General features: G+C 65.5%; 1 protein-coding gene across 6 annotated transcripts in view; it reads left to right on the top strand.

Annotated features, from left to right (window-relative positions):
• Window positions 1-12,072, top strand: part of AHDC1 (AT-hook DNA binding motif containing 1) — a 45,332-nt gene extending 33,260 nt beyond the window's left edge. For 4 of the 6 annotated variants that reach the window (XM_072355333.1, XM_072355335.1, XM_072355331.1 and 1 more), the window contains 5 exons: window positions 2,833-2,989; window positions 4,389-4,429; window positions 4,525-9,569; window positions 9,701-10,365; window positions 11,392-12,072. In XM_072355333.1, the coding sequence (XP_072211434.1) occupies window positions 4,602-9,527 (4,926 nt within the window). In that variant the 5' untranslated portion in view covers window positions 2,833-2,989; window positions 4,389-4,429; window positions 4,525-4,601 and the 3' untranslated portion in view covers window positions 9,528-9,569; window positions 9,701-10,365; window positions 11,392-12,072. Of the gene's footprint in view, window positions 1-2,213; window positions 2,475-2,832; window positions 2,990-4,177; window positions 4,288-4,388; window positions 4,430-4,524; window positions 9,570-9,700; window positions 10,366-11,391 lie in introns of those variants that run through there. The other 2 variants (XM_072355334.1, XM_072355332.1) reach the window with 2 other exon arrangements.
• Window positions 12,073-15,432: the final 3,360 nt, after the last annotated feature.

Below are 15,432 nucleotides of genomic sequence, written 5' to 3'. Positions count from 1 at the left end.
TTTGGCACAGGGATTTTCCCACCATGCCTTGCAGCAGCGGGGTGTGGTTGGGGGCTGCCAGCAGCCGCAGGTACCCAGCCTTGATGTCCTGTGGGTCTCACAGCCCCCCAAGTTCTCGAGCCCCCCGGGATGCCTCATGCAGGGCTGCCCCCCATCCCATCCCGGAGCTCCTTGCTGCCTGTGTCCCCCAGCAACCAAACCCTGTGCGGTGGTTCCCTCTCCCTCCCATAGCATCACCAGCCCCGTGGTGGGGGGAGCATCCCCTGGCAGCCCCCTGCTTTGGGGTTGCCCCCAAACCACTCCGGTGCCCTACAGAAATGGGGACGGGCAGTGGAGCAGCTCACTGGACCCGTTACCTAAGATGCAATGCAGGCACCATCTGCTCCGTCTCCTAATTATCAATGGAGGGGGTGAGGCAGAGGGGGGGGGTGGGATTGGGGATGAACGGCATTGCACGGCCATAGGAGCACCCACCCCCCCGGCACACCCGGCCCCAACCTATCACTGGTGGCACCGGGGATGCTCTATGGGGGCTGTGGGAGCCGTGCACTTTGGGGAGGGGGCTGTGATGATGTTGGGGTGGGAGTGGGGTGAAGTGGGGTCTGCCCGACCCCCCCTGTGGTGTGAGCTGGGGGTGGATGGGGGGGGGGCTGGCCAGGGAGCACGGAAACCCTCAGCAAGTGGCTGCCAGGAAGCTGTCACTGGAGGGGATTTTCCATTGGTGTCAGCAGGAGCAGGATGGGCTGGGGGGGGGGATCTGCAGGGCGGGGGGGTCCGGGTGTGTGTGAGAGAGCAGCGTGAGTGTGAGAGTGTGTGAGGGATGGGGGCAGAGCAGGGGACACATGGGATGGGTACCCACATGGTGCGTGTGCAAGGGAGAGCCCCCTGTATGTGTGTGTGTGTGTGTGTGTGTGTGTGCAAAGCCCCCATCGCATCGCTTGTGGGGCAGACGTGACCCCCAGCGCACAAAGCGTGTGTCCCCATGTCCCTCTGGGGATGGGGGGGGGGTGGATTTGGGGCCGGCTCAGCCCACCCCGCTGGGAGATGTGGGGCCGCCGCGTCCCCATCTGTGTGGCGGTCCCCTCCCGGTCCCCTCCCGGCTCCCGGTGGCATCTCCGGCCCCACCCCGACATCTGGGTGGCCTCGGAGCCGGGCAGCAGCAACCCACGTCCGCGTCCTGCGGGGCCGCAGCGCTGCCAACCGAGCCCTTCTGGGAGGGTCCGAAAGCCGGCAGCCCCCGGCAGGGGGCGGCGGGGGGTGTGAGGGGGTGGCAGGAGGGATGCGGTCCCGTCCTCCCCCCCCCCCCCTCCCGGTGCCACCTCTCCCGCCCCAGGGCTGTGCCACCCTGCCTGCAGCCCGCGCCGAGCCCGAAACCGTTAAACTAATTAAAGCTTTGCAGCAGCGGGATTAAGGCCGGGCAGGGGAGGTGGCAGCCCAGGTAGTCGATTAGTTCACCAGGCGCGGATATTGGATTTCTGCACGGCGAGTCAGCAGTCTTCGGGGGCTGTTATCTTTGCGAGGCTCCAGGGGTCAGGAGGTGGATGCAGGGGTGGCTGTGAGTCCCCCCCCCCCTTTGCTCTCCATCTCCCCCCCCTCCCCTTTTTCGCCCGCCGCAGCGCCGCTCCCATCCATCTCTCTCCCTCCATCCCCGCTCTCTTGTGTGGTCTCGGATGGTGTTTTGTAACCAGCAAAAAGGGAAAAAAAAAAAGAAAGAAAAAGGAGGAAAGCGGCCCTACCCCTGGCTAGCAACCCAGGAATGGCGAAGTCCAGAGCGCCTAATGCGAAACATGTGGCAGCTGCCTGGGGCTGAGCAGAGGAGGTGAAAGTGAGCGCGGCGGCGCGGCGAGCATCCCGTCCCGGTGCTGCTGGGGGCTGCTGGGGGCTGCCCGGCCCCACGGCTCGGGGTGGGGGGCTGCAGGTGGGTTTGTGGGGTGGGCAAAGCGTTGGCACTGTGTGCGGGTGCGTCGCTTCGTCACCGGCCACGTGGCTCAGGGCAGGACGGCAACGCCGGGCAGCGTGAGGCTGATGGCACCAAAGTACCGGCATAGGGAGGGCTGTGCGCCCCTGTATGTCAGGGTACCCCGTGGAGCCCTCGTGGCACCCGGGGTGCAGAGCGGGGGATGTGGGGTGGGATGGGGATGTGGGACGGGGTGTCGGGACGCGGCTGTGCCCCGTTGTCCCCACGGAGCTGTGAGCAGCGTGTGCGGCGAGGACCGGCTCCCAGCGGCTGTTCTGGAAAGCCTCCTGTTTGCTTCCTTCCTGCCTGACTCCCCTCCAACAGCTCTCAGCTCCGGGCACATTAGCAGATTCATCAGAGACTCGACCGGTCTTTCTAGCACATATTTTCCTGCTCCACATTGCCCTCGGTGTAACTCTACACCCGGCAGCAACAGGGGAGCGTTTCTGCGGGGCTGCGCCCGGTGCCAGCGCTGCGAGAGCGGGGAGACGGGAGGGGGCTGAGGACGGCCTGACAGGTTTGAATTCTCCTTCCCTGCCTTGTTGATAAGTTGTCACGCTAATCCAGACACCAGGAACAGCCTGGATCACGGCGAGGGAGTGTGTGTGTGTGTGTGTGTGTGATGGGGGGAGGGAACAGGCAGAGCTTCACGCAGGGCTGTGGCACATGGCACCGCGCTGGGGGGCTGCGCCTGCACCCCTTGTGCCAACAGGGTCCCCAAGCAGCAGCTTATGGGAGCAGCACAGATCCGCACACACACACAAGGGGAGACGTCCCACCCCGCACGGACAGACCCATAGTGCCCTGGGTGGGGGTCTGCGGGCTCTGTGGGGCCGACGGGCTGACACGTGGGGGTCTCTGTGCTTGCTTGGCAGATGGGAGCTCGGTCGCCTGCCAGCCCGGCGCACTGGAGAACGGTGCCAGCCCGCCTGCAGAGTGGTTCCCGCGCGCCCAGGGCCCCCGCCAGCCCAGCAGCGACGGCCCCGAGCGCGGCTTCCGAGTGAACCTGCACTGCAAACACCCGCGGCCCAGGTAGCATGGGGGGGGTCCTCGCCCCGGGGTGGGGAGCAGAAGGGCTGCACCGGGTTGGGGGGCGGCGAACAGCACCGCTTTGCTTGGCTTTGCTTCAGTGGGATGGGGATGGCGAAGCGTGGCTTGGTGGGTCGCTCAGCTTGGGGGATGTTGGAGGGGAGTGGGGGGTGATGGGAGGGGGGTGTGGGGTCTGGGTGCCCCTTCACACTGCTGGCTGCCGGAGCTGTGGGTACCCCCACGGTGTCCCCGTGGTGCCACCGACTCACAGCAAAGGGAAACTGTGGTGGGGGGATGCTGTGGCTGCAGTCACCTCGTGTGCTGCCCCACTGCAGCTGGCTTAGGGTAGCAGCTGTGCGTGGGGTGGCCTCGGGGGGGGGCAGGGAAGGAAGTGGGGAGGGGTACGGGGTGAGGGGCCGGGGGGGGCAGCGCACAGCAGTGCTGGGCCGGGGTTGCCAAGGAGCTGAGCTCACTCTTTCCAGCCTCGACTTTCCATGAGCTGTTTGCAAGAGGGGGGATGGGGTGTCAGCCCCCAGCTTTGGGGCGTCCCGCTGCCTCACCTCCTCGGCCGTCCTTCCTGCACGTGGCTGCACCACCACGTGTCCCCACGTCGCCTCTGCTGTTCTGCCACGAGGGGAAGGCCCTCAGCCCCCCCATGGCACCCCCTGGGCACCCCATCCCTCCTACCGGAGATGCACCAACAGCTTCCCGCCTCCCATCTGCCCACCAACAAAGAACTTCCCTCCTGCCCACCCCGACTTTCCCCCTCGGCCCCATGCCGTGCCGTGCTGAGCAGTGCTGAGCCGTGCCGTGCTATACAGTGCCGTGCTATGCAATGCCGTGCTATGCAATGCCGCGCTATGCAATGCCGTGCTATGCAATGCCGCGCTATGCAATGCCGTGCCGTGCTACGCAGTGCCGGGCCGTGCCGGGCCACGCTGAGCCGTTCCGTGCCGTGCCGTGCCGGGCAGCTCTGCGGGCGGGCAGCGCGGCTCGCCGGGGACACCTAGCGGCAATGCGGCCGCAGGGCCCCCGCCCGCCCCGTTCCCGTCGCCCGGCACCCCGGGGCACGCCGCAAAGCCGGGGCTGCGCGCGTGGGGTGGGGCTGGGGAGGTTAAACGAGCATCCTCGGCCCCGCAATCCGTTCCGGCTCCGCGGAGGGTCCGGCCAACCTGTCCCCTCTGTCCCCAGATCGCAGGCGGCCTCCCCCAGCCCCTGCCCCGCGCTCAGCCCCGACGCCAGGGTGGTGATGGGCACCGGCTGTGCCGGCTCGGGAGCACCCCGGGGAGGAGCAGCCCCTGGTACGGCCCTCGCAGGGACTGGCGCTGGCACGGGGTGGGCGGGGGGGCACCGGGGTCCCCCTCACCGGGGGGGCTAACCCTCTGCACCCCTTCCTTTGCAGAGAGCTCAAGTGCAATAGCAGAAGCAGCAGCAAAGCCGAGGGTAAGCCGTGGCCGCGGCGGGGGGCGGGAGGGCGCGGGCGGTGCCGCGGGATCCTCACCGTCCCTCTCTGCCTCCCCCCCCCGATTCCCCCCCAGGTCCCCGCCTCACCTTCCCCGACCCCCATGTCAGCACCTGCTCAGCCCAGCGGCACGCGGGGGAGGAGGAGGTCAGGATGCGCGTGAAGCCCCCGGGCCCAGTGGTAACGACCAGCGTTGTGCGAGGCTCGCCCGACTACGTCCGAGAGCCCAAATTCTACCCTCCGGGGCACCCGGCACAGCAGCCCCCCGCGTGCCCGGCGGAGAAAGCCTTATCCTGCAGCGTGCTCAGCTTCCCTGAGGGCTCGTGCCCGGCGCTCGGCCGGGAGCACCAGGCGGGTTCGCTGCTGCACGGCGACCCGGCCGACCGGTGCCAGGGCGTGCACGGCGGCACCAAGGAGGCCGAGGAGTTGCTGGGTTGTGCCGGAGAACCCCGGATCCTGGGGGGCAGCGCGGAGGAAGCAGCCGCCCGCGATCGGGCGCCCGACACCTTCCCCAACGCGACGCTGGCCTCGGGCCGCTGCAACGTCGACAGCATCGTCGCGCTGCTCCGGAGCAAGTGCGGCAACGGGCACATCAACCTTCACCCCGTGGTGCAGCTCATCGACATCATGAAGGACCTCAACCGCCTCTCCGAGGACCTCAAGAGCAGCGGGGTGCACCTGGACTGCGGCAGCCTGCGCGGCAGCGGCGGTGGCGGCGGCGGCCAGGAGGATGGTCGGCTGCTGCCCGCCGACCGCGACCTGCAGTACAGCTTCTTCTCCTCGCCCTCCCTGGCCAACAGCATCCGCAGCCCCGAGGAGCGCGGGGTGCTCTGCAAAGCCGAGCCGCCGCGGCACCCCCGGCCTCCGGCCCACGACGGGGAGGGTGAGGGCGGTGGGGGGAGCGCCCCGCAGCCCCCAGCCTCTGGCAAAACACCCGCCGAGGAAGCAGGGTGCTCGCAGCCCGATGCTGGTGACTACTCCGAGCTGGCCGAGGCGGACATCCTCAACGAGCTGGCGTCGCTGGCGTGCCCGGGGACGCAGCTGCTGGAGTCGCAGCCGATGGAGCCGCAGCCCCAGTTGCTCCCGGCCCAAGAGCTGGACTCCCAGTCCCGGCTGCTGGATTCCCAGTCCCTGGAGTCGCAGCCCCAGCTGCTCGATGCGCAGAGCTTGGAGCCGCTGCCGGAGTCACTGGAACTGCAGAACCTGGAGCCGCTGGGGCTGCAGTCGCTGGAGCCGCTCTCCGAGTCCTTGGAGCTGCAATCTCTGGAGCCTCTTTCCGAATCGCTGGAGCTGCAGTCTCTGGAGCCGCTGGCCGAGCCGCTGGGGCTGCAGACGCTGGAGCCGCTGCCCGGAGCGCTGGAGCCGCAGCTCCTGGAGGCACGTGCCCCGCTGCTGCCCTCCGAGCCATCCCTGCTGCAGCCGCAGCCGCTGGGCCCCGTGCCGGAGCTGCTGGAGGCGCAGCCGGGCGCCGGGGACCCCCTACGGCCCCACAGCCTGCAGCCCCGCCTGGGGGGCTGCCCGCTGAGCGGCGTGGTGAAACGCGGCCCCTGTGGGGGTCGGGGGGCCGGGAGGTGCGGAGAGGACCACCGCAAGTACGCGCTGCGCCGGACTGACAAACCAAAGATGCTGTGCCGCCGGAGGAGGGCAGGGCGAGGGCGGAGGGCTGATATCGTCCCCGAGAGCCGCGTCCTGCCCCTCGCCCTGCCCGCCGAGCTGCCCCCCGGGCCTGAGGAGCCCGGCACCCCGCTGCTGGGCCCCCCGCCACCCCCCGAAGCCCTGGAGCCCGATGAGGTGCCCAAGACCCCCACGGCGGTGGGGAAGAAGAACAAGTGCCGGGGGGTGCGGAAGATGGTGGTGAAGATGGCCAAGATCCCGGTGTCGCTGGGGAGGAGGAACAAAACCACCTACAAGGTGTCGTCGCTCAGCAGCAACCTGAACCTGGAGGGCAAGGAGCTGGCGGCCAGCAGCTCCATGGAGCCCACGCCGCTGCTCAAGATGAAGAACAACGGGCGCAACGTGGTGGTGGTCTTCCCCCCTGGCGAGATGCCCATCATCCTGAAGCGCAAGCGGGGCCGGCCCCCCAAAAACCTGCTGCTGGGCCAGGCCAAGCCCAAGGAGCCGGCCCCGGAGGTGAAGAAGAGGAGGAGGAGGAAGCAGAAGCTGGCCTCGCCGCAGCCCTCCTACATCGCCGACACCAACGACAGCAAGGCCGACTACTCGGACGTGTTGGCCAAGCTGGCGTTCCTCAACCGGCAGAGCCAGTGCTCGGGGCGCTGCTCCCCGCCGCGCTGCTGGACGCCCAGCGAGCCCGAGTCCATCCACCAGGCGCCCGACACGCAGAGCATCTCCCACTTCTTGCACCGCGTGCAGGGCTTCCGGCGGCGCGGCGGCAAGGCGGGCGGCTTCGGTGGGCGCGGAGGGGCCCACGCGGCACGCGCCTCCCGCTGCTCCTTCAGCGACTTCTTCGAGGGCATCGGCAAGAAGAAGAAGGCGCCCACCGCCCTGCACGCCGACCCCGTGCACCCGCGCAAGAGGGGCCGGCCGGAGCCCGACCCCGTGGGCAAGCCCAAGCGCAAGCGGCGGACCCGCAAGAACGGGGTGCTGTTCCCCGAGCAGAACCCCGGGCAGAGCTTCAGCGACAGTGCCTCCGAGTGGGCTGGGGACAAGGGCAGCCCCTGGGCCCCGCACCACGGCCACGCCGCCGGCCAGCCCGGCCGCAACTGCGGCTACCAGGGGGCCGAGGCGCGGCCTTTCCACGCCGCCGCGCTGGAGTCGGGCTCCTCGGGCCGCGCCGGCTTCTACGCGGGCAGCGCGGGCTCCTCGCAGGCCGAGGTGGGCCAGGAGCGGCACAGCCTCTTCACGGGGTACTTCCGCTCCTTGCTGGACTCGGACGATTCCTCCGACCTGCTGGACTTCGCCCTCTCGGCCTCGCGCTCCGAGTCCCGCAAGTCGGCGTCCTACGCGGCCCCACCTGGCGCCATGGCGGCACAGCGTGGCGGGCTGGCGGCCTACCCGGCGCGGGGCGGCAAGGTGCCGGCAGCCACGGGCCCCGGCGCCGAGGCCTTCCACGCCGCCATGCAGGCCCGGCAGGCCTTCCCTCCCGGCCGCCCGGCCGCCGGTTACGGCGTCAGCCAGGCGGGCTCCTCGGAGTGCCGCGGTGCCGAGGCCTTCCCCAAACTGGTGCCACCTTCTGCCGTGTCCCGCTCGCCCACCGCACACCCGGCGGGCACGGCCGGCTACCCGCAGTATGGCGGGTACAGCGCGGGGCAGAGCGTGACCCCCGCCAGCGTCTTCCCCCCGGGGAAGCAGTACCCCCCGGCACAGGAGTGCCCCACCAGCAAGGACTGCAGCTTCGCCTACGGCAGCGGCAGCAGCCTGCCCTCGTCCCCCAGCAGCGCGCACAGCGCCGGCTACGCGCAGCAGACCGCGGGGCCCAACCTGCCGCTGGGCAAAGCCTCCTTCTTCAACAGCGCCGAGGGCGGACAGTTCTCCAGCGCCGCGCACACCCCGCTGCGCTGCGACAGCCGCGCCAGCACCGTGTCTCCTGGAGGCTACATGGTGCCCAAAGGGTCGGCCTCCTTCCAGCCCTCCCCTGAGAACTGCCGGCCGTTCCCCAGCGCGTCGCAGTGGGCGTTCCGGCAGGGCTACGGCGGGCTGGAGTGGAGCTCGGAGGCGTTCAGCCAGCTGTACAACCCGGGCTTCGAGTGCCACCTCAACGAGCCCAATGTCATCCTGGACATCTCCAACTACACCCCGCAGAAGGCCAAGCAGCAGACGGTGTCCGAGACCTTCTCCGAGTCGTCCTCCGACAGCACGCAGTTCAACCAGCCGGCCGGATACCGGCGCGCCAACAGCGAGGCCTCGTCCAGCGAGGGCCAGTCCAGCCTGTCCAGCCTGGAGAAGCTGATGATGGACTGGAACGAGGCGTCCTCGGCCCCTGGCTACAACTGGAACCAGAGCGTCCTCTTCCAGAGCAACTCCAAGCCGGGCCGGGGCCGGCGGAAGAAGGTGGACATGTTCGACGCGTCGCACCTCAGCTTCTCCTCCTCGTCCTCCTCCTCCTCCGTCTACCCCTCCAAGCGCAGCACGGGGCCCCGGCAGCCGCGGGGCTCACGCGGGGCGTGCGCCTCCAAGAAGGAGCGGGGCACGGGCAAGGCCAAGTTCCCCAGCAAGGCGCAGGCGGTGAACCCGCTCTTCCACGAGAGCACGGACCTGGGCTTGGACTACTACAGCGGGGACAGCAGCATGTCCCCACTGCCCTCGCAGTCGCGGGGCTTCGGGGTGGGCGAGCGGGACCCCTGCGACTACGCCGGGCCCTACTCCATGAACCCCTCGACGCCGTCGGACGGGACGTTCGTGCAGGGCTTTCAGAGCGACTCGCCCGGCTTGGGGCAGCCGGAGCTGGAGGGCAAGCACTTCCCTGCCCTGCCCCACCAGCTGGCAGCCCCCGGGCAGCAGGCTGTCTTCGAGGCCGGCCTCCAGAAAGCCTTCTCGCCCAACTGCTCGCCCACCTTGGCCTTCAAGGAGGAGCTGCGGGCGGGCGAGCTGCGCAAACTGCCCGCCTGCGACTCGCTCAAGCACAGCATGCAGGGGGGGTCCCTCCCGCACGGTCCCCACGTGGCGTGCCGCGACCTCGCCATGCCGCAGCCGCACTACGAGTCCCCCAGCTGCAAAAACCCCCCGTATTGGTACTCGCCCACCGCCAGCACCCGCAGCCCCTCCTCGTACGACGGCAAGGCGGGCGCCGGCATGCTGGTGGACTTCATGGGCAGGACGGACCCCTCGTGTCTCAACCCCCATTTGAGCAGCCCCGGCGGCCCCCACCCCTCCAAGGGCGAGAAGGAGCCCTTGGAGATGTCCCGCGCCCACCACCGCGGCCCCTACGCCTGTCCCCTGATCAATGACTTGAACATCTCCCCCGTCCCGAGGGACTCCATGCTGCAGCTGCAGGACAACTACAGGTACCCCACGTTTGCACCCCAGGGGCACCCCGTTATGGGCCCAGCCCAGAAGAGCGGGTTCTTGGGGCCGATGGTGGAGCAGCACCCCGAGGACACGTTTACGGTCACCTCATTGTAGTGCCACTGACGTGCCAAGCGGACAGCGAGGTTTTCTTACAGGGTAGGTGCGGGGCGATGACTGGGGGGGTGGGAGGAGGGAGGGGGGGGGCATAGGGGGGCACGGGGCCCTTCTCACCCCCCTCCTTCTTTCCCCTCCCCCCCCCCCCCCCCCGTGTTGTGTTTCTCTTGCAGAGGTAATTTAGCCAGCACTTTTTTTCTGGAACACTTTTCAAGTTCTGTATTTAACTGGGATTGGAGCCGTTTGTTTCGTTTTCTATGAAAAAGAGGAAAAAAAAAAAAAAAAAAGAACAAAAAAAAAATTTAAAAAAAGCAAAAAAAAACCAACAAAAAACCAACAAAAAAAGGCCAAAAAAAAAAAAACAACCAACCAACCCCACAAAAAAACCCCAACAACGAATGATCAGATACGAGGGGAAAAAAAAACAAACTCAACCCAACCAACCAAATGGAAGAAGAGAAAAGGAAGAGACAAGCCCAGCTTGCCCTCCCCACCTCCCACCTCCCACCCTCATCCCAAACCCTTCATACTCCGACCCGCTCCGTCTCACCCCAACCCGGCGCTGCTTTCCGGGCTGCCCCACAGAAGGACAATCGGATGATGGATGCACATGGGGGGCAGCGGCCCAGACCCCCCCCCCCGACCCCCTACTCCTCTCCCTGGTGCCGTGGGGCCCCTCGGCCGCCCTTAGAGGGGGGGGATCTGGTTTGTTGTTTTCTTTCCCCTCCCGTTTGCTCGGTGTTTCTGTTGTGCCGGATGGTGCTGAGCGCGGAGAGCTGAGCGCCACCAGAGACTTGGGCTGCTGCGCCGTGGGTCCCCGAGATGCAGCTGTCACCCAGTAAGTGCCGTATGGGGAGGGGATGGGGGGCATTGTATATGTGGGGGGCACATCTGGGCTGTGTGGGTGCTGGGTGGAGGGGAGCGGGACCCCAGAGCCCTGAGTATGTGGGTGCCAAGATAAGGTAACAGGGACCCCAGATCCCCAGTAGTTGGGCACCAGGCTATGTGGGTGTTGGATAGGGATGAAGAGGACCCCAGACCCCCAGGCATGTGGGGGCCGGGTTGAGATAAACAGGATGCCAGACCCCCAGGTCAGTGGGCACCAGACCCCTGGGTATGTGGGTGTTGGATGGAGGTGAGCAGGACCCCAGAGCCCCCTATATGTGGGTGTTGGATAGGGGACATGCAGGACACCAGAGCCCTGGGTGTGTGGGTGTTGGATGGAGGTGAGTGGGACCCCAGAGCCCTGGGTAGATGGGCACCAGACCCCCGGGTATGTGCATGATGATGTGGGATGTGCAGGACCCCAGACCCCCAGGCATGTGGGTGTTGGATGAGGGATGTGCAGGACTTCAGACCTCTGGGTTATGGGCACCAGCCCCCTGGCAGTGTGGGGGTTGGATGGAGGGGGACCAGGACCCCAAATCCCTGGGTGTGGGAGTGTGACAGATTCCTGGGTACTTGAGGTGGGGGTGAGCAGCCCCTGGGTGAGGGGAGAGAACAGGACCCCAGAGCCCTGGGCATGTGGGTGTCAGACCCCTGGGTATATGGGCTCCATACTGGGCTGAAGGGGACCCCAGACCCTGAGGTAAATGGGTGCCAGAGCCCTGACTATGTGGGTGTTGGATGGAGGGCACCAGGACCCCAGACCCTCGACTATGTGGGTGTGAAGAGAACCCCAGACCCCCGGATATTTGGGTGCCAAACCCTTGGGTAGGTGGGTGCCAAACCAGTTTGTGGGTGGACCCCACACCCTGGGCATTACGTGGGTGCCGGGTGGGGGCATTCAGGACCTCCCCCCATTACATGGGTGCAACCCATTGGTGACCCCCACCCACCCACCCACCCTCTCCTCTCCCCACAGCCCCCCCAGCAGCGCATCCCGTGCCCTCCGCCGGCCCCAAGAGAGCAGAGAGGAGAGGAGAGAGGAGGGGGCTCCGCTTCTCCCCGCCGCCTCCCCATCTCAAAGACCCCCCCCCCACCTCCCCATCGACCCTCCCACCTCCCCCCCCCCCCCCCCCAACCGGAAGCAGAGGGGACTCATCGCGTTCGGAGCTGCCGATTCTTTGGGCTGTTTTCAGTTCTCGTTTGGATCCCGTTTCGTTTTCTGCACACAAACACAAACACACACAAACGAAAAGCAACCGGACCAGCAGCTGTAAATACTTTTGAGGTAAAAAAAAACAAGAAAAACAAAAAAAAAAAAGGAGAAAAAAAAGAGAAAAATAATAAGAAAAAAAGGCAAAAAAATTCAACACCCCCCCCCCCATAAAAAAATGGTGTTGGGGGATGGGGGGGGGGGGGAACAGGAAGAGTAAAGGGGGGCGACGTGGAGAGTGGGATCCCAATGGTGTGCAATGAGCAACCGAGGCAGAGAGAGGGGAAAAAGCATCCAAAAAAAGAGAGAAAAAATACCCCAAAAAAACAGGAAAAAATAAAAGGACACCCCCCCCCCAACTCCCCCCAACCCCCCCCCTCAAAGAAGTGACAATAACCTATTTATTGTATATAATGTTTTATTATAAATCGTGTCTTGTATATTGCAGCCCCCCGCGCATCCGGCTCTGCTTTTGTGGCGTGCGGCTTCTTTAGTGGGGTTAGAGCTGGGGGGGGAAGGATGGGGGTCAGCCCCATTGCGGCCTATGGGAAGGGTTGGGCAGTGAGTGGGGTCGGCTGGAGCATCTTGACCCCCCCCCCAAGGAGCACGGTGCCCCCCCCGCCGTTACCAGCACCCATGGGTGCCCCCCTCCCCTTCCACTTGTAGAGATGGGGCTCAGCCCTGCAGCCCCCTACGGCCTTTGGGGGGGGGGATGGGAGGACCCATTGGATAGCAGTGCTCCGTGCCCATCCTGGAGGGCACCATCCCTCTGCTTTGCCCCACTGCCATTTTGGGGGCACGGTGCCACCTGGGGGTTCTGGACACTTCCAACCCCCCCCCCCCCTTTTCTCCCCCCCCCCTCCCATTCAAATTAATGGCATTGCCGTGAAGAAAATTGAAGCCATTATTCTTCACTCCCATCCTCCATGCCCACCAAGCTCACCCACTTGACATGCTGATCACAGCTCACGAGGGAGGGAGGCCATTCCCCACCTCAGCCCGGCACAGCTGGCATCACCCCATTGAACCTCCCCAACCCCCCCCCACTGAACCCCCCCCCCCCAGCTCTCATCAGTGCCAGCCTCACCCCTGACCCCACTGCAGCACAGGGATGGGGGCAGGGACTGACAGAGGTGCCCCCTCCCAGCAGTGACCCCATTGCAGGGAGGGCCTCAGCTGCACTGCTGCTTTTCCCATAGGAAGGGCCGGGCCCTGGGAAGCTATTTCCCCCCCTTCATAACCCCCCCACCCCGTGCTCCTTCCGCTCCTCCTGCAGTGTCCGTGGCTCTGGGTGGGATGCTGAGCGCAGTGTTGAAGGACCCCCCCCCCCCACACCCCAATTTGGGGTCCTGCTGAGCCCCGACGCACTCATTGCACCCACCGAGCTGCAGCTGCACCCTTTGGCCTCATCCACGTGCTGGACTCAGCCCAGCCGGGCAGAAAGCTCTGGAGCCCATTAACATTCCCCCGAGCCATCTCGTCCCCTCTCTGCCCTGCCTTATGTTTTAATCAAGCCCAGCCTGGCGCCGTACAAATAACCGGGGCGGTCGGCACCCTGCGAACCCACAGCATCGCTGGCGCCGGGCATCGCTGCCCTGCTGTGTGCCCACAGCCCTCAGTGTGCGCCCACCTCCCTGCTGTGTGCCCCACTATGTCCCCACGGTGCTCAGGCACTACATGGTAGTGCATCCCCACGTCTGCAGTGCGTCCCCAGCACCCCAGTGTGTCCCCATGTCCCCATCATGTCTCCATGTCCCCAGTACACCCCCATGTCCCCAATACACCCCCATCTCCCCATCATGTCTCCATATCCCCAGTACACCCCCATGTCCCCGGTGCCCCTCCGTGCCCCCCATATATCCCCACGACCCCACTGTGTCACCACATTCCCCACGACTTCTCCCATATCCCCAGAGCAGTCCCCAATGTGTTCCCATGTTTCCAGTGCACCCCCATGTCCCCGCTGTGTCACCACATCCCCAGTGCCCCCCCATGTCCCCATCACATCCCCATCACATCCCCGTGTCCCCAATGTGTCACCATGCCCCCCAAGCTCCCCACCATGTCCCTAGTGCCCCCCACTGCAGCCCCCTGTCCCCACCATACCCCCAAGTCCCCCAGCCATTACCAACGTGCCCCCATACCCCCACCGCATCCCCCTGTCCCCAGCACGTCCCCATGCCCCACTGTGCCCCACATCCCTGCACATGGCAGCACTGTGGCCGCCCATCCCAGGGGGCAGTAGTGGGGGCTGTGTGGCCGTGGTGGGGGGGGGCAGAGCCTCACACAGAGCTTCACTCTCCGGTAATTTTCACATCCGCGTTGGAGCCGGAGGAGCTGAGATCAGCACAGAGGGGGCCAGGAGAGCAGGGGAGGGAAGCGAAGGCTCTTGCAGGGCTGGCAGTAATGTCTGTTGGCTGATAGAGTCGGGGGGGGCTGCGTGCCCAGCCCAAGTACAGCCCTCAGTAGGGCAGGGGGGGGGTTGGAAGCTGGAGGTTTGGGCTCCCCCAGACACCCAGGAACTGGGATGGGGAACCCCACATCAGTGTGTCCACAGCCTGCGCAATGGGGCGGGAGGCAGAGCTCTGTTTGGGGGTGAAACAAGGGATCCTGACCCCATAGGGAGGGGGCACTCAGGGCACACGGCCAACGCTATGGGGAGCAGGGGGGTGCTCTGCCCCTGGGGGGGCTTCTCTGCAGGGGAAGCAGGAGACATTGATGTGGTGGGGAGGGGAGGGCAGCTGGGTCCTACAAGGGCAGAGCTGTTGGGGTTATGGCAGCGCTGCCCTATAGGAAGCAGCCAGGAGAGAAGCCAGGAGTGCCCACCCGGGGCTGGCAATGGGTTGGGGTCTGTATGGGGTTTGGGTTGGCAATGGGTTGGGGGCTGTATGGGGTTTGGGTTGGGAGCCCCTGGGCACGGTGTGGGGCTGTATGGGGTACGGTGCCAACCCCACAGCTTGTTTTTCCAAGGGCCCGACTGCTGTGAGTTATCAGCGGTGGCAGAAGCGCGGCGCTTCCTGTCTCGGTGTGCACGGCGGCTCCTCGGGGAGGGATTAAGGGGATTATATTATTATTTGTTATCACTGAGGGGGGAGAAAAAAGGAGAAGAAACCTCCATTGCTGGGAACTGTGCCTAATCGGAGCAGAGATTCGCTCCCATCCTGCACCAACCAGCCCTGGGCTGCAGGCAGGGGGAACATTGAGACCTGACCTGGCATGGGGACCTGGGGGGGGCTGCCCCACGGCTCTTGTGTCCTTCCCATTGGGGTAATGTGGGGCCAGAGGTGAGTGATGCCCCACTGCCAGCTCAGCCCTGCAGGAGTGGGTCAGAGGGAGCAGCAGGGGGAGGTGCCAATGGATGTGCCATGGATACACAATAGATGTGCCATGGATACACAATAGATGTGCCATGGATACACAATGGATGTGCCATGGATACAGAACAGATGTGCCATAGATGTGCCATGGATACACAATAGATGTGCCATGGATGTGCCATGGATACACAACAGATGTGCCATGGATGTGCCATGGATACACAATAGATGTGCCATGGATGTGTCATAGACACACAATAGTTAAGCCAAGGATGTGCCATAGATACACAATGGATGTGCCATGGATACACAATAGATGTGCCACGGATGTGCCATGGTTGCACCCACAGATGCACAATGGACACGCAGTGGATTTGCCATGGCTGCACTCATGGATGTACCTGTGGCTGTGCCATGAATGTGCTGCCATGAATGTGCTGCCATGAATGTGCTGCCATGAACGGATGCACCACAGATGTCACCACCCTCT

This window comes from Excalfactoria chinensis, chromosome 22 (genome assembly GCF_039878825.1).
Source record: "Excalfactoria chinensis isolate bCotChi1 chromosome 22, bCotChi1.hap2, whole genome shotgun sequence".
In the NCBI taxonomy this organism is placed as follows: domain Eukaryota; kingdom Metazoa; phylum Chordata; class Aves; order Galliformes; family Phasianidae; genus Excalfactoria; species Excalfactoria chinensis.
This window is presented reverse-complemented; position numbering and strand designations above follow the sequence as displayed.